Source organism: Sylvia atricapilla, chromosome 1 (genome assembly GCF_009819655.1).
Source record: "Sylvia atricapilla isolate bSylAtr1 chromosome 1, bSylAtr1.pri, whole genome shotgun sequence".
Taxonomy (NCBI): domain Eukaryota; kingdom Metazoa; phylum Chordata; class Aves; order Passeriformes; family Sylviidae; genus Sylvia; species Sylvia atricapilla.
Genome location: NC_089140.1, coordinates 60,012,084 through 60,034,878, shown reverse-complemented (window position 1 = coordinate 60,034,878; position 22,795 = coordinate 60,012,084). Strand labels below are relative to the sequence as shown.

The window sequence follows — 22,795 nt, the reverse complement described above, 5'->3', positions numbered from 1 at the left end:
CTTACTCTGTCTCCCTAAGGAGTCCTTCTCGGTCTCCTACTGAGCGATCCAGTTCCCCAGACCCAGATCTCAGCGCCTTGTCCTTGGCAGGACACTTTCCGTCACGTCTATCCGCTCGGCGGCGGATAGCAGACAGCACAGCGCAGCCCCGGCCCCTGCGCTTCTCCATGCCGACTGAAGCGGGGGGAGCGATGCGCGGGCCTCTGCTCCTCACCCCGGGAGGGCACCGCCGTGACCTTGGCGCGCACCCGGGGCCGGGCGGGCGGGACCCCGCGGCCGGCAGCAGCGGAGCGCCGGGCCGGCCCCGGGCGGCGCTGGGCGGGGGCGGCGCGGCGAGCTGGGCCCGGCGCCGCTCCGCGCCCGGCGGCGGCGGCTCAGTGCGCAGGCACGGCGCGGGAGCGAGCGGCGCTCCGGGCCGTACATAATACGTGTGTCTGCGGCCGGCGCGGCGCAGAGCGGAGATGGGGCCGGGCCGGGACGGCCGCAGCTAGCGCCGCCAGCGCGGGGGCTCGCCGGCCGAGGGCAGCGCCGGGAGGGACAGGTAACCGCGGCGCCGCCGCTCCGGCCCCTCGGCAAACTTGGGCTCGGCACTTCGGCGGGAGGGCTCACGGCGGGGGCGCGGCGCGGAGCATCCCGCGAAGGCAGCGGCCGCGCCGCGCTTCGCCGCCCGGCCCGGGGAGGACGCGGCCGTGCCCCGCCGGGGATCGGGCAGGGGGTGGCCGGACCGCGGTTTCCGCTGCCCCCGGGGCACCGCCGGGCCGCGAGGGCCGAGCTCTCGTCCAGGCGCTGCCGAGTTCTTCGCTTAGGCCGGGAAACGGGAGATGGAGATATCCCCTCCGGCCCCCGGCGGCGGCCGAGCGGGAGGAGCCGCCCCCGGGAGCGCAGGAGAAGGTGCCGCTCACACCCCGTGCAGGGCAGCGGGGCAGAAGCGGCTCCCGGGGCAGCCTCAGGGAGGAGGAGGCAGCAGGTGCCTGTCGCAGCCCCGGGCCAGGGCAGGGCGCCGGGACGGGGAGCGCGGGGCCATCGGAAAGGCACCTCGGAGCCCGCCGGCAAAGGCAGGCTGTGTATGCCAGGGTTCTCCCTTCACAAGGAACGCGCTCTGTAGGTAAGGACTGGAAACATGGCTCTGTGAACAGAAGGGTCAAAGTATGTAAAGCTGAAGAAGGGGGAGGGCGACTTCACCTGTGCCAGCCATCAGCGTTCGTGGCTTACATTCGGTGGCAGTGTGGTGTCACAGAGCAATGACACATCTTTATTTCCTTTCGTGCTCCTTTTTTTAAATGACAATTCCTTACATTCTTATTTTTTTAAACGCCTTCAACCCTGGCACAATAAAGCAAAGTATTTGGGAATTTTTGGGGGGGAATTTTTTGATGGAGCTTGCTCATCATTTAATCTGTTCACCAATCCAATCACATGTCCCCAGATCAGCAGAGGATAGTAAAGCTCAAAGTAAACAGTTTGCCATGGAAACAAAAGTTGCTAGGGGATGGATTGCTACTACACAGTGGTGTTCTTTGAAGCTGTGATTCTACATCCCAGATTTCCCTGAACACCTTGGGGTTAGGCACTAAAAAACTTAATGATTGAGCCACTTCTTTCAGCCTGGATGTATGTTTTCAGATTGTCGGTAATACAGATTTGGAGAACAGCCACTCTCTTTTTAGCAGAAGTTTCCCAACATTTCAGTGTTTAGTTTCTCAGCCCTGAAGGCAAGACATGCAAATACACATCAACACTCAAGAGCTCATAGTTACTGCAGTATTTATTCATCCAATGTAAATTGATGCTATGACACACGTTTCCTTCCTACTCGTGGAGAACTGTTTTTTTTCTCTGACTATTCAGTTCCTGTGCCCTATCTGTAAGTAGCAAAAACACTGCATTTACATTGCAGCTGAGAAAAGAGACCATCTTAGCCCAGATTACCAGGCTGCTTCGTATGTGGCTGGGGTAACCTTCTCTCTTAAAGGGCAAGATATTTTTCAAAAGATAGGAGGTTTTTTTTCTAAGTGAAAGAGTCTGACCATGAAGAAAATGCACAGTGGAATTAATATTATGCAGTGCTTGAAAAGAATTAATGATTTTGGCAGTCCTTTTTCTTTTTTTTTTTTTTTCTGCTTCTGTTTTTAAAGGTCATACTACTTGATGGTATCACTACTCTTTCAGACATAAGATCATTATTTTGTTTTCTGTCTCACCTCCCAGCTCTTATTTATCATTTTGCTCGTATAGCTGACCAAAGCCACCTATTAGCCTTTTGGATTGCTAAAGAAAAATAATCTAAGTGTCATGTAAGCAGTGTGGTCCTTACAGGCAGTTCTTCATCAAGCTGTTAGAAACACTGCATCCTGCTTTTTCTCTCTTGACTAAACTTACAGACACTGCAATGAATGCAAGATGATGTTTATACAGGTCTCTCTCATGTCACATTGAGTTTTCTTAAATTTATCACAATAACTTAAGTTGCTGGTTCAGACTCAGCAAAGTTCTTCACCTTCTTTCTGAATGTTCCTGCTGGCAGCTGGAGTAATACAAGCAAGCTTCAGCTGGCCACATTATCTGGTCCTTAATTCTGGCTCTTCTCTGGGTTGACCTTCTGGAGTCACTTACACCTGGGGAAAATACCTACCATTCTGCTCATTATATGATGCTAAATTTGCTTACCTGAATCATTTAAGTTAGCCAGAAATTAAGCATAATTTATTAAGAAGATAGGGTTGATGTGAGAATAAAGATCTAAGTAAGGACTCGAGAGAATGAGTTTCTGCAGAACTTTAGTTGACCTCTTTATTCCATTTCTGATGTGTGAGATGGAATCTTTGCTTAACCAAAAGACAGGCTGAGGGGTATGGATTTAGCGTTCTTATCATTGAGGTATAGGCATTGTCACTCTGCATGAGAGAACTGGGGCAGCCATGATAAACTACACCATTTTTTCCTCTTCTCCTTTACCCCTAAGGTATTTTTATGAGGTGGGCAGAACTCTGGTTCTCTGAGAACTCCTCAGTGCTTGTGGTGTTAAAGATGGCAGCTAGCTGTTGAAGAAGCGGTGGCAGTGAGTAAAGAGGACTTCTTGTCCTCTCCCTTTGAATAGGAATAAACAGTTTTCACGAGGGAAACAAAAACTTTTGAAAGTAAAATAGCTTGCAGCTTTTCCCCACAATAGTCCAGATTATATACTTATATGCATACTTGTTTGTTTGTTTTTTTTTGTTTTTTGTACCTCAGGAAATGATAGTGTTCAAAACTTCATAGCATGATAAAAAAGCACAACAGACTGTCCTGTTTTCAACTGGGATAGAGTTGTTTTTTTTGGTTTTTTTTTTCCTCAGTAGCTATTAGAGTGCTGTGTTTGGGATTCAGTATGAGAACAGTGTTGATAACACACTGATGTTTTGGTTGTTACTTCATCCTTGCCCTAAACCAAGGACATTCTCAGTGTCTCATGCTCTGCCAGTGAGAAGTTACACAAAAAGGTGAGAGGAGGAACAGCCAGGACAGCTGATGTGAGCTAGCCAAAGGGGTATTCCACACCATAGAACATCATGCCCAGAGAAACTGTGGGAGTTACCAGGAAGGGGATGAAGGCAGTTTGGAGACAAGGTTTGGCATTGGTTGGGGTGGTGAGCAACTGTATTGTGCATCGTTTCTTTTTCTTGGGTTTTATCAGTCCTTTTTTTTATTTAGTACTAGTGGTATTATATTTTACTTTGTTTCAATCATTAAACTGCTCTTATCTCAGCCTACAAGCTTTGCTTTTGATTCTCTTTCCTATTCTGCCATGGTGGAATGGTACAGGGTAGATACGAGGGAGGGGCTGCAAGGTGCTTAGCTGCTAGCTGGTCTTCAACTGTGACACAAACTAGTGTTTTTCAGTATATTAACTGTAGCTGGAAACATGGGTGTTAGCTATGTACAGCGTGACACAGAGTGGCCCCAGGGCCAGGCTCTCCCAGTTTATCTGGTCAGCAGCTGGTGCTGCTCAGGAGTTTCCTGCTGTCTCAAGGTCTCTCTCCACTGTGCCTGTTTCCCCACCATTCCTTGGAATGCCAGCACTTTGAGGACACTCCGATGGACACTGGTGCTGTACTATCAGCAGACAGCAAGTCCATGTACAGACTTGGAGAGCACTTCTTTAATTTCCTAAGGCTTTACAGTGGCTGAGGTGAAAAATAAAAATTTGCAGGGAGGACAGAGGCCATTAGGGGTTAAGAAACAGGGGCTCCTGACAGTAGCTGTGCTTGGCACTGCCCCTGTTGCTCTGCAAAGGTCAATCACCAGCAAAGTCCCTTCTGGCCCTGGCAGGTCTCGCAGCGACACGTGGGTTGCCTTCTCCAGTGGGTCATGGCTTCTGTGAGAGCATTGAAACCTCATCACTGTGCTGTATGAGAGATATTTGCAACTGTAAGATGTTGAGATCATGAAATCCCAAACTAAATGCGTACTAGATATACAAAATAAAATTCCAAGATAATAGGTTTCTGTAAAGAGGAAGAAGCATCCCTTTTTATTCCTAAGTCAAGAACACAAATAGATTCCCAGAGGCTGGAAGGTCACTGTTTATGTCACCACTGATTTCTAGCAGAGCCAGCCAAAAGATTCAGTCAGACTGTTGCTATTCCCCGTCAATATTTTCTAGATTATCCTTAATTTGAATGCTTGCATATTCAGGTATTTCATACTCAGCTAGATCACTCATTCCCAAAGGCCAAAGGACTGTAGGGCAGCAAAACTGGGAGGTCCCAGCTGCCATGAGCACATTAAGCCTCCCTCTCTCTGAGTGAAATTGCTGCAGAAATCTGATGTACTGCTTGAAGCTGCTATAAATTGAGCCATGATTTTCAGGTGCAAGTTCTGATTAACAGTTCCCTTTGGACTAAGGCTTTTTGAACTTCTTTAAAGAAAAGCCAATGAGCCTAAGTGACTTTGAGCTATTGCTCAAGTTGTTTTTAGGGGCTAGTATTATTTCAATGAATTCAGTAGCATCACACTTGCGCAAGCAAGTTCGGGCCTTGGACTTGCATGGCTAAATATGGATTTTGTGTATTAGGAGACCTTGCATGAAATGGAAAGAGTAAGAAACTTTATTGTAGTTTTCATAGCAGCCAAAATTCTGATTTTATTAAAGTCAGCAGGAGTTTGGACATTGACTCCTTCAAGAGAAAAGTACTTGGTTGTAAGCTTAGTATTACTGTTTTGGTCTTGCTGTGCAGATTGATGCTGTTATGGCATTCCATTTTTAATTTTATTTTTTTAAGTATCCCTATTTAAATACAAGTTGTATTAAACTCTTTAGTCCATCTAGGACTTATTTTGCCTCTGTTTCCCATGGCTGTGAATGGTATATCAATGCTTAGTCCTGTACTTCAAAAGCTCAGAAAAAAACGTTTTAAAAACCCTCTCTTATGCAGCAGTTTGGAAAGTTCATAAGGTGAACTTATGAACAGTTACAGAGACAGTCTGGAGGAGAGGCAACATGAGCCCTTGAGGGATGCTGGATTTTGTTACCTGGCATATCCTGCTTTTTTCAGTCTCCATGGAAACACAGTAGCACAGTAGTATGAAAGATGGGGAGTGAGCACCCTGCTTAAGGGAGTGAATGTTCCCTGCAGCACCTTTGGGCTGTGCTCTGCCAAGTCACTGAGTTCCTTGGGTTCGCTTGAGCTGAGTCACTGCATGCAACTGTAACCAGCTCATTTCTCAGTTTGGAAAAAAATGAAGTGAAGGTCTCTCCTGGGCCGTGGATTTTTTTATCACATCTGGAGAGTCTGCAGCCATCTTTGCTCTCCCAGCACACAGACAATGATGTGCTTTGTGTGGGCCTCTCGTTGCAGGTAGGAAGGATGAGCTCCTATGCTGACATCTGCGGGTCCAAGCACGCGCAGGGCAGCACCGAGGGAGGGTACCAACGCTACGGAGTTCGGTCCTACCTGCATCAGTTTTATGAGGACTGCACAGCTTCAATTTGGGAGTATGAGGATGATTTTCAGATCCAGAGATCGCCAAGCAGGTGGAGCTCTGTATTCTGGAAGGTACAGCCTGTTACTTTTTTACTGGCGGGAGGGACTCCCATTTCAAGACTTTCTCTGTGTAACTACTGGTATTACCTATTTATCCAGAAAGGCCTTTTGTTGCTCAGTTTTGTTTTGCCTGAGGTGGCCAAATAAGTATGTCTGAGAGCAGGGCACTCTAACCAAAAGGCATCAGCTCCCTGGGTTCTTTGGATCATCTAGTTTCTCTGTCCCAGTGTCACTGAAACAGCAAAGTCTTGTCTGGGAATCGCATGTACATCTTGAAAGTGTAGTTTACCACTGCTCTGTGTCCCAACAGATTGTTGGGAACAGGACTGGTACATTAAGAGCAGAGTGTGACTTGCAGGGATCAAGAGAACCAAAAGATCTCCATTAAGGTCAGGGAATTTGACAGAATTGGAGAAGAACAGAGGTTGTGTGGGGCCTGTGGGGCCATTCAGTCTCTACCCCCCAATGATCCCTACCCCCAGGAACGTTCTGGGTGAACCAGATTTTGTACTTGGACTTGAAATGTGCTGTAAACACTCTGTGATCTCTTCATATGGCAATAGCAACTTCCTTCTAATCCCTGCAAAGGAATGACATCTCATGAAGTAAAAGCAAGTGGTGGATATGACAGACTACCAGCAGGAGCTGAACTGTTGGTGCTAACCACCAGCTAAAGCTAAAGAAATAATCAGTTACACAGCATTGGGGTTAAACTGTGATCCTCTCTCTGATGAGGCCTTTCAACATGAAATGCTGTTTAGAGATAGTAATGCCTATTCCATTGTTTCCAGAAATGTCAGTACTCAATTATATAAATATGAGTTGTAAAAATAACATTTTTCCATATATTCTAGTTCTATTAAGGCCTCATATATCCTAAAAGAAAAGTGCCCACCCTCTGCTAGGAGAGCACTGTGTCTGCAAGACACATTGAAAAAATATGCACGCTTCCCAACTAGGACTGGACTAGGAGCACTTCCCAACTGAAAACTGGGAAGAGAATTGGAAAATTGGAAATTAATCGGGGTTTTCTTTGTTTCTTTGTTTTCCAGGTCGGACTCATCTCTGGGACGGCTTTTATGCTGATAGGTGTAGCTGTTCTTGTAGTGGGTTTTCTTGTGCCACCCAAAATCGAAGCCCTTGGGAAGGATGATTTTGTTGTTGTGGATACCCGTGCTGTTCAGTTCAATGGGTCCCTTGATATATGCAAGCTGGCAGGAGCAATCTTGTTCTGTGTTGGAGGGTCCACTGTGGCAGCATGTCTGCTGATGTCTGCTTTTGCTAAAAGTTACTCCAAAGAAGAGAAGTACCTCCAGCAAAGATTTAAAGAGAGAATAGCTGATATAAAAGCCCATGCAAACCCAGTCACAAAAGCGCCAGCACCAGGAGAATCAAAGATACCTGTCACTTTGTCCAGAGTTCAAAATGTCCAGCCTTCATCTGAAACCTGACCCTTCCCTTGGGTTTTGTTTCTCCTGTAGATCACTTTAACTGGAAAATACCAGCCCTTGTTGGCATCTGTGCTAGTCAAGTAAAACATCGAGTGCTCTGCTATATAAACATGCAGCTAATAGGGGAGCTGCTCTGGTAAAAATTTAGGATTGGGAAAAAGGAAATTACGTGATTAGACTTGTGACTAATATATTCAGTACATTTGAACCTTTTAATCTGTGTGGGTACAGTAAGTTCTTGCAACAATTATTAGGTGTTTAGCTTATCAGATTGCATCCCTGGGGAAACCTAAGGTGCACTTATGACAGCTGTACCAGGAACACTCTACATCCCACTATTGAAAGTTTAGATGAATCTCCTATTTTTTTTTTTATTTCATTATTTTGTTTATTTTTTATGGTTTTTTGCCTTTAAAATACTGTTCAGTCTTACATTTTCAACCTGGTTCTGCTGTCTGGGAAGCCAAGATTCTGCCCTTGTAATTTGCACTTGTCCTCCTGTCACATGCTACAGTCTGTATCAAAGTAATAGTGCACAGGTAAAACATACATGTCAGGGAGAGCCCTTAATTTGATCCTGGAATAGTGTAGCTTCCTGGGAAAGGCAAGTTATACTTGATCCTGAGTTACAATGAACCTGTGCAGAAGTGCCACTTTCGTCTTAGTCATTGCCATGTTAGCAAAAGCTACAAACAAAATAAAGATAAGGAATTCCTGTGGGAGGAGGAACATCATACTTGTGTGTCTTTGCTTTGATATTGTTTCTTTCATTAGGTTGTATTATGTTGAGGCTAATACAAAATGTTTTTGTTTTGTCTGGGTGAGAATGAATAAATGTGGTTTGACATGCCCTGGCCCTGTATTCTGTCAGTTCATCAGTGCCATGTTAGATGATATCAACGTACGTATCTGAAGACATTTTGAAATGCTGTTTATATTTTTATAGAGAATAGAAAAAGTTATGCTTAACCAAATACATCTGTGTAAGTGCTTACCTAAAGACTTGTCCTTTCATTGGAAGACCCCCTTATTATTTTCTCACCCAGGGCAATTATTTTACTGTCTTAATCTATGGATTTAAATTAAACTGTATAAAGAAAGATGTGACATTTGTACTCTGACAATATGTGTCACCTTATAGTTCTGTCTATTTTTGGAATGGATTGAATAAAGTTCTAGGCGTGAGCCAGCCATGGATTTTGTGAAAAGTTTCTTTCTAGTCAAAAAAATTTAAGAGCACTGCTTTAAGGAGAGATCAGCAGTTGAAACTCACTGGTCTCCTAATGCAGTCTGTTTTCATCTTTCAACAGCAGCAAGGAAGCCACTTGGGTGCTGAATCAAACAGATTGTTCCATAATAATGGCAGGTGTGTTGTAAGAGCTGTGTTCTTTTCCTTGCTCATAAAACATTTTGTTGTCTGTGACATTCAGTTCAGACTTACAACATCAAAAAACCAGATCATACTTGTTTGGAAATTTCAACTGAATCTGCACTTATTATCATGGTCCACAATACCATGGGAAGTAACATTTTCTTCTGCATAGAAAGTTCCCATCTGGGCAACACAGTTGCTGAGTTCAAGCACTAGCACTGAAAAGATGGACAGTTGAGCTCCTCACACGCACATGGTCACAGAGAATGGAAGAAGGAAGGTGTAAAGGCATCTGGCAATTCACTGGCACCTGTATATTAGAAATGCAAAGGTACATAGCACCCAGTACTTCAAAATAAGACTGTAATCTCAGGGGAGAAATAGATGAAGCAATGCTAAAGAGGAAAAGATCCGAAGACTGGCAAAGTGAGCTGTGTATTTAGAAGAAAGCCATCGAGAACAGGGGTGAGGAGTACTGATTACTCACAAGGCACATGCGGAGCCTGTCACTGCTGCTGTTTGTTTGTTATTCCAGGTAGAGAGGAGGCTCAGTGTTTCCTGTCCAGGTTGCAAGGAGTGGTGTTTACTGCCATTGACTTTCCCTGTTGTCAGGCTATCAGTGTGTGGGCAGCAGAGTCAAGCTGTTCTGGCCTTTTCAACTGAGAATTTTTAATTGTGCATGGAGGAAATGTGACATTTTAAGTTTTACAGTGAAGTTCACAGGAGATTGAGGGCTCCTGTTGTTGAGTCCCTTACCCTCACCTGCATTTTATTAACACTGTAGTGGAAGTTTGGCTGAAAATCCTGCTGGAAAAGAAAGCAGAGGTTGGGGCAGTTCACCCAAACTAGCTATATGGGTACATAGTTCTATTCAAAACACACTCCACTGCACATGCAAATGTCACTACATTTTCATCCAGAGGACAACTGACCCAACAGGTAATTGATAGAGCAGATCCAAACATCAGGTGCTCAGTCACATTGCACAGATCTGAACATGCTTTGACAGTCCAAAAGCAGATGAGTCATGGCATGGCATTACCCAGGTGCTAAGGTAAAAGGAATGCCCTTGAGGATTTTACTGAAACTTGCTGGGATAGGAAATGCACTTGGGATTTAGCAGCAGCAGCGAAGCTGATAATGCTGTCATGGCTAACATTGCCACACACGTTTCATCTCATTAAACCCTTGTTTCGGTTGCTTGGAGCTTTTCTGGAACTGAGACCTCCAGAGGCTGCAGTCCTTAACAGCAGAGAATCAGTGCCACACACAGCTTTTGTAGAAATACTGAGCAGAAAATTGCTCTGTTACTATTAAGAAGCCGATGTACTATTAATTCTGGAAAGATTTGGACATCTCAGGAACATTTTTAGGATCCATTTTCTTGCAGTGTTTTAACACCTTCACCCTTTGCTGCAGGAACTGAAGCATTAGCTTCCAAAGACAGTGGAAATTAACTGTGTGCTGTTCTTACTGAAAATGCCTGTGATATGGCCTCCAGATGGGATCCAGCAAGAAGCAGTCATGCTCCCTGGGAAATTTCTAGTGAGATTGAGAGCAATCTGTCCTTGCACATATCAATTTCCCTACCATGTAACTTTTTCACTTTTCCCATCCCTACTAAATTGCAGCACATACTCCATGATGGGACTGCCTGGGATTTCCCCTCCAAGCACTGATTGCCATCAGCTTTCTAAAGGATGCATTAATGGAGACTCCAGTGCAAATGAAATGGTTTAAGCAGTCTAGGTTTAAATCTTCTTTTTTTGAGCCTTTGACCTCCTCACTCCAGAGGCTCCTTTCAGTTTCTTCATGCTCACCTTATTTCTAGCCTCATTTGGCTTGAAATTATAGTGCAATCCCTCCCAGCCCAACATCATTTTCTCTGCAATTGTAGTGAAAGAAATCACAATTTTCATCTGAGTGGTAATTACTGGCTTCATTTTAGTTAATAGGTGTTCTCCTGAAGGTTAGCTCTGCTTCCCCAGCACACTGTGCAGAAAAGGCTCCTGTTAGCATCTGTTTTGTCCTCCACTCTCCAGGCTGTCTTGACCCCTTTATTTTCCGTTTCTTCCATCCAGTGCATGGTGAATCACAGGCAAAAGGCAGAGACAGAAACATTCCTTCTCTTGAGCTGCCTGTAAGCAGATTTAATTCCCAGTTTCAGCTACAGCTTCAGCCTGCCATTTCCAAGTATGAAACTTTTAATCATGCACAAGTATAAGCAAACAGCTCTTCATGGAAGCAGAATGGGGAGGCTGCAGAGAGAGAGGTGTGGCAGCGGGGCAGCAGCAGCAGCACCTGCACACCAGGGAGGCCACTCAGCCCCTGAGGACATGAAATGCAAAGGAGAGAGCAAAAGACTGCAAGTACCTTAGCTGGATGCACTTTCCCAGCAGCTTTCTAAAAAGGGCTAAGAATGGAACAATTTTGGTAAAATAAAGGAATTTTGGAATTATTCAGCAGTGACCAGTCAGCCTGCCACTACACAGCAGGCTGCCCTCTCAGCTCACTGCATGTCAGGTCAGGGGCAGAGAGACAATAAAATACAAGCTGCATGAGCAAGCTGTGGAAGCACATCCTCACCTCTTCTGTGTCCTTCCCCTTAGCTGAAGGAAGCAGCATCTCTACAGAGCATTACCTGCACCAGTCATTTGGGGTTAATACCCATGCACCTCTTAGAGAAACAACGCTTGAATTTTGTCAGTTCATCCCCATGGGACAGCTTGGTCCAGGGGAAAATCATTGTAAATAGGAAGACCCACCTAGTTTCCTCCTGTTTCCAATATTTTGAGACCGTGTGTGATTCTTCTGGAGCCTTCTTCTCTCTGGGCAAATAATCCATCCACCCCCTCATTTTTCTTCAGTTCTTATCTGGACACGTGGCAGACCACACAGTGTGCATTGCCTGCATCAGTTCACTTGATGCACATTAAGCAGGCCAAAGCTCAGTTTTGCTGTCAGATAATTTACAGAGGTATTGGGATGAAAATAATCTCTGCATATTGACAGTAGGTGAGGCAAGTACTTCTAACAGCCCTTCAGAGAAAAGAGCCAGCAAAGGTTATTACCTCATTTATTGTTTATTTCCTAATTGTTTACAGCTAATTTTTGAAAGCACTCTTTTTTTCCCCCTAATTTTCCATTCATGGGCTTCTGCAAATATAAATGGGAGATCAGTTTTAAACAATGTTAATAAGCTAGTCAATTTAACAATGTATGTTATGCTGCTCCAGCAATTTCAGCCTCCAAACCTGTGGCAGTCATCGCTTCAGACCATTTCCTAGCTAAAGGCACTCTTCAGCCTGAGGCTAAAAAAATGTGTTGGTGTTGGAGTTGTTGTGGTCTTCTGTCAATGAGTATCAGAAGACAGTCAGTGAATATTAAAAGCATAGAAAAACTTTCTGCAGGTCTAAAACCCATGACCAGAACAACATAAGTACAGTGGCGAAAATCTTCATGGAAGCAGACATTAAAGAAAAAACCAAACCAACTTTTGACATCAATATTCTGGCCTCTCCCCACACAGCTAGAAAAGCATGAGAACCTTATTGTTGGACAAGTGCATTATCTCTGATGTGGGGACACGCTTTTCCCTTTAGGATACAGTGATAAAAAAAATTTCTTCACATAGCTGCTGATCAGAATGGGTTCAGCTCTTGAATGGCCCCTTTCTTCTGAAACTGGAGCAAGTTTCTGTCCAGACAAAAATCCTCACTTAAAGACTGCTGAACAGAGCCACTATCTCCAAGGAGCACAAATCAGTGGGTGCCCCAGTATCCCTCATGTACAGGCTGATTTGGTTTCTGGCTCCCTGCTTTGTAATGTCACAAATGAGTGGGTTCATCTGCACCTCCCCTTGCATATCAGAGGTGACTGAGCAAGCCCTGAGCAAGGCACACAGCAGTGCAAATCAGAGCACAGGTATTCACTGAGACCCAGGACAGCCACAGGAGGCAGTGACAGCTTTTAGCTCTGGCTTGTAGATGAGCTTTTGGGGCAGAGACAGCTCTAGCAGTTTTCCAAATATCACCATAGCAGCCATGTGAACTCCCTTGTACTCTGAGAGCTAAGGTCTCAGATTTCCCCAGAGGGAGACCATCACCATCTTATGCCACTGGAGGAGTGGTAAGAGCTTGGTCCCTTGTAGTGAACACCAGTTAAAGACAGATGATTGCAGCACATGCAACCAGCCCGTCTTTAGCTTAAAATCACAACAGCATGGATGGCAAAGAGCTTGTTCTGGCCTCCAGATGATCATGTAACTGGAAAGTGACCAATTGAGTCTGTTGGTTTTAAGGTGTCTCATGTTTGACCATAGATCTACATGAGATGTAGACAGATCTTTGTCCTGACATGGGGCATTGTCTGAGTCCTCCACCTTTCCTCTGCCTCTCCAGCAGCAGTGATTGCCCCAGCATTGCTCTCGGAACTAAACTGCTCTGTCTTGAGGCACCATATGTATTTAGCCAAAGGTATGACAGGAAAACATCCTCCAGGTCACGCAGAAGTTCACCTGCCTGAACCACTGAAACCTTGAAGGCCTCAGCTCAAAAGCAACTCCAGACCTGAAAGCCAGATTGTTTTGTCTCTTCAGATGCATTCGTGGCATCCATGTTAGGAATGGATGCTGATGTGATCTCTAGCTGTCTGCTGTGCTGCCAAGTCTCCTCATGCAGGCTGTCTGCCAGCAAGCAGTCATATACAAGGCAGGTCCCAAACCACTCTCCAGGAGCAGGGCAGACCAGCCCATCAAGTCCTATCTTTAAAACACCCAGCTGTGGATCACACAGACGCTGGTTTAGAAGAAATTCAAAGTGTACACCCAAGTATCCCCAGATCTGCTGGCCATGTTTCCTGTCAGGTCTGTACTGAGGCACACTCACAGCAAAGTGCAGAGAGTGGAGGTCTCAAGGACTGCAGTCTGCATCCCGTGTGTAAGGCAACTAACCTAGCACTGGCTCCCTGCCTGTATGCAGGGCTGAGCAGTTAAAAAAGCAAAGCTGCTGGGAGCACCACATGGAGCCCAATAGCCATAGACACACACACCCCTGACACACGCATCATTCTTTTGGTACAGGAGCCCTCATAAGGCACTGTGGTGTGTAGTTTTTTCACTTGCTGGAAGCTTCCAGCAGGCATGTGTTTGAGGGCAGTGGCAAACACCACTAGATCAGTCAGCACACCATGATCTGCTTCCCACATGCACCAGCCTGGTACTTGCCCATCCCAGCAGCCACGCTCAGGGGCTCCTGGCAGCACCAGGGCTCTCCCTGTGGAGCAGCAGTGGAACATCCAAGTGTACAGAGGTGCTAGTGAGGGAAAACAGTTTTAACACCAATATTAAGGCCTTTGAGATTAATTACCCACTCCTCCATCCCCCACCAAAAATGAACAAACAATGAAACAACCCACATCTCTTATGCAAAACAAGCTCTGCTTCAGTTTCCCCACAGAAAATCATACCTGGGAAGGTTTTTCCAGAGAAAGGCTCTAATCCCCAGGAGCAAGCACAATGCTACTACAACAAATGCCTGCCTCCCTTTGCACACACACAGAAACATCTGCAAGCATCAGAGATGTGCCTGATAGTGAGGTCCCCAGCCAGGGGAACCCAAGAGGTTTAGCTACCTTACCTTCCTTGTCCTGGATAAGCCACCTACAGTCACTGGATTGGGGTACTTTGAACTGTGAATCCTTTGCTCATCTTGAGCTAGGCTTTGTGCTGTGTGAAAAGGAGAAATAGTCTTTACCCATGCCTCTTTCTCTGCAGAAGGAGACTATTTTCAAATAGTGGATGCAAATCCTAGCCCTTGTCTCACCAAGGTGATTTCTGTTTGGTGCTAACCCTGCAGGGGCCAGCGGGGGACAATAAGAGAATGACAGGAAGGTGTAAAGCTCAGGTTACTCTAAGGATACCAGCCTTGAATCAACAGTTTATAAGGGAGAATGTGGCACAGGCCTTATTTTAGTAGTATCTTTTCTTACAACCAAACTGGAAGAAGCAAATGCATCAGAGAAACAGGATGAGGAGATTGTATGCAGTGATGAAATCACAAGCTCTGGCAGCAGAGGAAGCAAGGGCAACATCTTTATGAGCCTTCCAAGCTGAGGATACCAAAGTGCAGTGACAGTGTGACTGCTTATCTCTGACATCTCCACTTCCTCACTGAAATAGAGTTCAAATTACTCAAACCTCTAGTTAAATCAGAGGCCATTCCTAACTAATACAAGGAAAAATGTTTATATATCATTGGAGTCTGAATACATTTTCTTCTCTCAAGAGTGGGAGAATTCACTCCCCTATGTGAACTCTGAAGTACCACCACCCCCTAAGTACTTGCTAATAAAGTAACAATTTCCTCCTATCTCAAGCACTGATTTTGTTGAGCTTTTTGGTTCTACGACATTGAACTGGTTAATCCACAAAACTGCTTCAGCTGAAGGCTGGATTGCCTATTTTTCCCCCCACTGTGGCTGGCTGTTCCCATCTTCTCAAGCAGGAGTCCCAAACACTCACACCACTCACTTTACCTTCTCCCAAGCGGACACAGTTCCCAGCCACTGGGATACTCACAGTGTGGGAAAGTCCTGCTCTGCTAGAGAGGGAATGGGAATTGGGAGTTTATTTCTTATTGACAAATATCTATAAGAATAATCTCATTTTAAAGAAAAAAAATTAGTTTGCTTAAAAATAAATGGTGTAATATTGGGGAGGAGGGGGGTTTAGCATTTGACAGGGACTTTCTTACCAGGTGGAGCATTTAAATTGGAATATGCATTTCTAGAGATGCTTTTTCATTCTACCATGTTGAGCAGCTTTGTAGAAGAAGTAAACTTAAATGGATTCATATTTAAAAACTTAAAATCTGAACAGGATTTTTCAGTTTCTGATAGAGATAGGATGAAAAAGAAGAAAGTAAGAATAGTCCTAAACTAAGAACTGAAAGCAATGCAGTGAGTTTTAAGAAATGCACTTTCTTTTGGATCCTTATAAAACCTTTTGTTCAGTGTCTCAGCGCAGTACTCCACTATGGGAAGAAGTCATGTTATTCCAAATGATGAGTACAAACCTCGTTGCTGCCAAGCAGAGGGGCCTTGATGGCCTGTGGAAAGGGGCTGGCAGGAAAAGCCTGCCGTTCAACCAGGACAAGAGCCAAGTACTGCACCAAAGGTGTGTCTTCAGCTTAAACACAGAAGAGCAAAGAAATCTAAGTCTCTCTGAATAAAATGGATTGAACCCAGAAAGGTTTGAAATATACCCCAAAATTTGATTAAAACCAAATGAGATTAGATGTTGGTGCCAAAAAAAGTTGATCTACTTTATTTAATAGTAAAAGAGGCAAAGAGAAAGAAAAGAAAGGAATAGAAAAGGCTGGGGGAGGTGGCATGGAAGTGACACAAGGAGAGAGTGACAAGGGTTAGGTAGAAACATATCAACCTCCTGAGGGTCCCAATGATGTCTTGTTGCTCCCCTCCAGAGGAAAACCCCACCCGAGATTTAGGTGGTTTAGAGTCCTTTGCCCTCTAAAAGCCCCGAGTCGTGTCAGTGTAAAAAAGCAGAGTCCTCAAGGTCTGTTTTCAGGTTTCTCGTGTTGTTTATTATTCGATATCTCGGAATTTTCTCTGCTCCCAGCCGAGGTCCGGACAGCACCTGGGACACGAGGCGACTGCCTGCCCCGGGGGATGTCCCCTAACATTTATACAGATAACTACGTACTGGTTATTTACTATTTTGTACCAATGCCCAGTGCCCACACTAAAAGTGTCATTTCTCCTTTGATCCAATCCACTCTAACTACTTTGTGCCATCACCGCCCCAAAAGATGGAGGACAAGGAAGAAGGAGTACATGAGGTACCACCCAAATTCCACCATCTTGTCCCCATTTACTTGTATTCTATAAACTCTAAAACTACTGAATTATGTATCGTCTACTGTGCTAAACTACTATTTTCACATCCCAGTGGTTTGTAATTCCTTTTGCAATGTTGGAAGCTTTTGCCATGGATTAAAATCAAACCCGGTGTTTTCCTGGGCTCTGTGCCAAGGTCTCTGAGCCCCCTGGACCAGCTCCACAACCCCCTGTCCAGGGCACAAACTCCTTTCCTCGGGTCCCAGGCCATCTAAGGGGATGTCCTGGACTCCAACACCCTCCATCTGATCTTCTTGGTGGCGAGAGTCCCCCACCTCCTGCTGCCAAGGAGTGTAAAATTGATATACATTTGGGCCAGGCAGGAATGCCCACGTGCAGGGAGCCAGTTTGACACTGTCCCTTGGAACACTGTGGATCTGTTGCATCATGTTTTGGTGCTCTGGTGCAGGGTCTGGAAACTACTTTAGGGAGGGTCCTTTGATGGGTCTCAACATCCTTTCTGCTTTCCTTCATCTGGATGTGGCTTTTCTTGGGGTGGAAGGACCGCAGAGCTGAGCTCCTCTGCACAACAGAGGATAGGTGTTCACTGCCTCTGGCCAGAGGCTTTTTTACCACCCAAAACTTCTCCTCCCCACCACATTCCTTTAGTGAAGGGGTCTGTTCAAAACCCGGTAGCTGATAGCCCTGGGACTGTGGTCTCCACCTTGAGGGTGCAAAGCCTGATCCCTCTGTAAATGTATTCTTCTTCCTCCAGCCCAGACCTGAGTCACTTTATCTTGTCTCCATAAAGGAACAGTGTAAGGCCTTAGCCAGGGCTTAGTGGTCTTCTCTGTTGCTTTTATACAGGTTTGCTATAATAGGTAACAGTACTTAAGCCATAAATTGTAACATTTCAGTCTCCAGCACCAGGGAGGGTCAAGCCCTTGCAGCTGTAGATGCTGGGGCACAGCCAGCTCTGAGGCAGCTGTGCAAACACCTGGGCCATGGAGGATCACAGGGAGAGCCCCAGTTTGAAGGTGTCAAAGTGCCCGTGGGGCAAAGGCAGCTGATGGAACCCTGGGCTGCAGTAGGCAACGCTCTGGCAGCAGGGGGAGGGAGGTGACCTTTCCCCTTATCTGTGTCCAATTCTGGGCTCCGCATGCAAGACAGACACTGGCCATACTGGAGAGAATTCCTGTGCCAGTGCCTTCTTCAGCTGCACACCAGTGCCCACTGGAAGGTGGGTCACTGGGAGCCAAGAGCCAGCAGATACAGCAGGAAGGAGGCACGGAGCAGTGCTGGCAGGAGGCATGCATTCCGTGATCTCCATACACAGAGTCTGGCCAGGGAGGGATGAGGACACCTCCATGCCCTAGATCCTTTGGTCTAGGCTGGTGGAGGGCCTGGCAGAGATGGAAAGGGATGCCTTTCACCCTCCTCAGGCTGTGCCCCCAGAATGTGCAGCCAGCAGGGTGTAGGAGTGGTGAGGGAGGAGTGAGGGAGGGAGGAAAGGTACCTGCAGTGTCTCTGAAGGAGTGGAGAGGGTTGCCACCAGGTTGCCACCAGGAACACCACTAGATCCACGCTGGCAATGCTGGGAGGAAAAACCTGCCTTGCAGGGCAGACAGCTTAGGAGGGCAGAGGGTCCCAGCTCTGCCACACTCAGGCCATATATATCAGGGGGAGGCTTTCTAAGCACAGCCTGGCTCTTGCAGGACAGTCCCAAGCAGGGTCCCCTAACATCCTCATCTGGCAATGCTGGGGCGCTTTGCCACTCACCAGGTTAATGTTAAAGACCTTTCAATGTTTTGGTATCACGTGTTGCACTCAAGACTTGTACTTTCTTTCTTGAATTTTCCAAATCCTGTCTACTTCCTTATGGACCTCATAGCTTCCAGTAGCTCCCAGGCCAAAATTTCTTTTTTACTTCAGTGTTTCAAGAATTCTGAGCTAGGTTCAGCAAAGCACTGAAGTGTACACACAACATAAGAAAACACATCACACTTTTTATGAGGTTATCACTAGGTTTTGATATATATCTGAGATTATATAATTTTGTATAATTATAGCAAATTTCAGCTACACCAAATAATATTTTCCCATCACTAACATTATAAGAAGATTCAACTATTAATACGTAGATTATTTATGTGTGCAGTGTGAGCACACAGCAAATGCCTTCAGTTTCAGCACTCACACACATCTCTAAGTTGATGGGTACAAACGAGCGCACACAGAATAATCTACAGAGAGCAGATGGCTCCACTGTCTATTGCCATGTCCACAGCACTTCTTCTGATTGAAACTTAGATTGAAGGCTGTCAGCCACCCAGAACAAAACATCCTCGAGTGCATCCCATGCAATCATCCTGATTGCAACTACTTAATAAATACACCCTTCCTGGAGATACTACATTTGGTATTTACATTTATTATCTGATGGTTGTTTTAATGTACATTTGGGTAATCAATCAAAATAGCCTAGCAAATAGCCCAGCAACAACCCTTTCCCTGTATTTTCAAGTGATCAAAATACTCCCACTTACTCTTTTATTCTTCTGCACACAGGTTTATTAGATGAAACTGAGCAGGGATCATATTATCCTTATTTTCACCCATTTTTTTACACAAACTAACTTTATTTTGGCTCTGACATGTCAAGGCAACAAAGCCTTAGTTAAAACTCAATGAAAACTGCAGTCCTATGGGATTTAAGCCTGTGCTTTAATGCTTTGCTGAAATTAGGAATCTCTGCAGGGAGACATTTAGAAGTTTGGTAATTTTCCCAGGAACTGCCAATGAACAGGTAAAAACTCATGCCATTTGCTGAGTATTGCCTGAACCGCACACATACCAATAACCCAGGCCTAACCTGAATTGGGACATTAAAAAACTCCCTGAGCAAGTTTAACTGCGCCATTAGTCTTACATTTATAACTAAGTATCAGCTAAACTGTCAACATATTTTCTTTCACTGTTGTAATATAAAAACTACCAAATCCCTTTTCTGTTGTCTGTTTTTAGGTTCTAGTTGTGGGAGAATCCTATCAGCTGCAAAATCACCAAATTTATAAAGTCAGTAACAAAGACAGATTTAACATCAAACAGGCCTTGATATGAGAGAAAATACAGGAATATTGTACTAGTTCTCTTTAATAGCAAATTATTTTTAGAAATAAAAACAAAACAAGGAAACAATCCTTTTAAAAACCGTCAGAATTGTTGCACATAAGCCTAATAAAATAACATTATATAAACTTTACAAAACTATGTATTTCTCAGGTAAAAATGAGTTAAGCAGATCAAGACAGAAAAACTATTAGACCACTTGTATCATTCTGTTTAATTTTTACTAGAATTATTTGTTAGGCATAAACTAGTTTACTTAAGTAAAGGAATCTGATATAAAATTCATATTGTCAGTGTTGCAAGGTGAATGATAAAATGGTTATGTATCTATTTCCAAACAGTCTGATTTGCTTTTCTGAAGAAATATTTCCTGTCTTTCTTACAAGAGAACAGAGGGGGAAACATTTTTGAAGTTGAGTAACACTCACAGGAATTTCATGTTCCTGTGAAGGAAAATGATAACATTACATATCCCTAGAATTTAGTTTAATCATTTAAATCATTCTTATTGATATCTGTAAGCCTTTTAAGCATGGAAAATACCAAACTTTTGGGGAAAGGAAAGAAATGACAGAAACTGCTGGCAGAAGCTATAAATAGAAAGGCACCTGTTTCATTTTACCTTTTTACCTCACTATCACCCACAGTTATTTTATCTACTCTGTTTCAAGCTTTTGTTGTTGTTGTTTGATGGTTTTTATTTGTTTGTTGGTGGGTTTTTCTTTGTTTTTGTTTTGTTTTTTTGGGGGGAGGGAGAGGGGGAAGTGTTGGCTGGTTTTTACTTCTGCCTAACTATAAACCTCTTTTTAAATCCCAGAGAAATCAAATATATTTGAGCACAGGCTTAACTGCTATCACAAAAAAAACCAAAAAAAAAAACAAAAAAAGGAAGCATGCATACTTTGCTTAAAAGCTTGGCTAAATTAGGAAAAATTAGGAGCTTATTTTGAACTGATCACAAATGCAATATTCCCTTTGGTCTTTTTTAGACAGCTCAACAGAAGCTACAGGTTTCATGGACAGAAGGTTTCACAGACAATTCAGAGATGCCACAGGGCAAACTGTTCTAACCCTATTCATATGTTTTTAACATCCTCTATACTTACATTGACAAAGCACAGAAATATGCTGAAGGATCTCCACATATTTCTATTACATTGGAAAAATATACTTAATAACTAGTAGAAGAAGGGAAGATGTTTGTTTGAGCTTCAGTTATGACAAGTGACTCTTCACATTCCTTACATAGTGCTTCAAGTTTAGTTTGTTCATAAATGTAATTCTTGTCTTAGTGGCATTAAATCAACAAAAATGACATTAAGTTTCTTGTAGAAATAATTTACTAGCATTAACGATAAGGAAACCCACTATTTCTTTTCTATAATTAATAAAATTATGCTCAGGGCTTTATATCTATGAACTACAAATTATTCCCATTACTAACAGAGAAATGATAAGAGCAATGGAATCAGTGTCATTAAGAGAACTAATTCTGTGGATCAATGCCTTATTTACTAATGCATATTAAGCCACAGCCTATCAGGAGACAGCTTGCTCAAAAGGATGATGACACACTTCCAACCATTAAGGCTATGCAAAGGGTTCATAAATGCAATAATTGTTCCTGACTTTTACAGAAAGCTGGTGGGCTCATCCTGATGTCTCACATATTAAAATGGCTCAGTCAACAGCAATGGTTTCATGGAAATTTCAGTCTGAATCCAGCCGTGTTCTTTTTTTTTTTAGTTCATTAATAAATTAAGTTTCTCTTAGAAATGAATGACAAATCCATCTGAATTCAACTTTTTAAACTAATCTACTGCATACTCTTTGTTTTTTGTTCATGATAACAATAATTCACCATTTAGTGAATCAGTGCAGGACAATCAACAAAATTTTCTGTTTTAAATGGAAACAAGCTGCAGTATTGTGGGCTGTCCACATGTAGTCACAGTGCTAAATAAGTGCTATTTATGTATGCAAAACCTAATAATTCTAATTACTATACTGAAAATAGACTATTTAGTAACATTATAGTAAACCATTTTCTGTAGGCATAAATCCATTAGGTGAGGAACACATTCTAGTTATATCTTAATGTTATACCTGAAAATTATACCTATCATGTGGAATTTTAGAGGAAAAACTACACGTTCTAGTTAAAAGGTAAAAAATAATTTATTTTTCTGAACAAATCAACAAAGAAGTTTTGACATTGAATCTGGGTGGGTCTTTTCTCCTTTTTGTTGGACAGTGTAATTTTTGTGATTATATTATTTCTGCTAACTATATCATACCACAGAATAGTTCATTTTTTTCTAATACTACTATAAAGTACTTTCCTATTTCCCCCCTCAAATCTTATCAGAAAATCTCACTGTGTAAAAATTATTAATTCTTCTAATAGATATAAATGTTTGTTCCTCATCAGTCCATAGTGCATGATCATCTCACGACTCATTACGTGGGTACTCAACCTGCCTTCCTAATATAAGTTACCAATCACAAAAAATAACATGCTTTAAATATAAAGTGTTATCCTTTTCCATTTTCTGCTCATTACATTTTTCCTGTTTATGCAACTGCCGCACAGTCAATGCTCTGGTCGTTCTTTTCACCTTCCTGTGGGCTGGTGATTGTCACCCTTGGATTTGTAGATGTTTTTTCAAGACCGGGATCAACCTCAAGAAAAAGGACAGGCACTATTAACATCATCGGGTACCAAAGATTTCACTTCATTTCAATACATCATTAAGCACTTCATATTAAAATTTCCACAAGGTATTCTTAATGTGAAAAGAATGTTTTCAAAGAGTGATCATGTTAAAATTTTCATTTATTTTATACTTATCTATCTTCCAAAGGAGAAAGCACTCACATTAGAGGTTCCTCCCTACAGTTCTTTCATCAAGCATCCAATTACCCACATAAGCATTTAAAGTGAATGCTCACTCACTTTCTCCATT

At 43.6% G+C, this 22,795-nt stretch overlaps 2 protein-coding genes across 2 annotated transcripts in view; one reads left to right on the top strand and one right to left on the bottom strand.

The window, feature by feature from the left end:
• Window positions 1-362: 362 nt before the first annotated feature.
• On the top strand, window positions 363-8,671 carry NRSN1 (neurensin 1). The gene is made up of 3 exons (XM_066323840.1): window positions 363-541; window positions 5,838-6,035; window positions 7,076-8,671. The coding sequence occupies exons 2-3, from the start codon at window positions 5,847-5,849 to the stop codon at window positions 7,472-7,474; spliced, it is 588 nt and encodes a 195-aa protein (XP_066179937.1). The 5' UTR covers window positions 363-541; window positions 5,838-5,846; the 3' UTR covers window positions 7,475-8,671.
• Window positions 8,672-19,838: 11,167 nt separating this feature from the next.
• DCDC2 (doublecortin domain containing 2) overlaps window positions 19,839-22,795 on the bottom strand; it is a 52,067-nt gene continuing 49,110 nt past the window's right edge. Inside the window, exon 10 of the mRNA XM_066323827.1 lies at window positions 19,839-22,511. Within this exon, the coding sequence (XP_066179924.1) occupies window positions 22,404-22,511 (108 nt within the window). The 3' untranslated portion in view covers window positions 19,839-22,403. The remainder of the gene's footprint in view (window positions 22,512-22,795) is intronic.

Bases quoted from the DNA above. Each gene is read 5' to 3' on its own strand.
- NRSN1 (XM_066323840.1), top strand. From the start codon at position 5,847: ATGAGCTCCTATGCTGACATCTGCGGGTCCAAGCACGCGCAGGGCAGC. The intron at 6,036-7,075 runs GTACAGCCTGTT...TTTGTTTTCCAG, and splicing joins GGAGCTCTGTATTCTGGAAG to GTCGGACTCATCTCTGGGAC.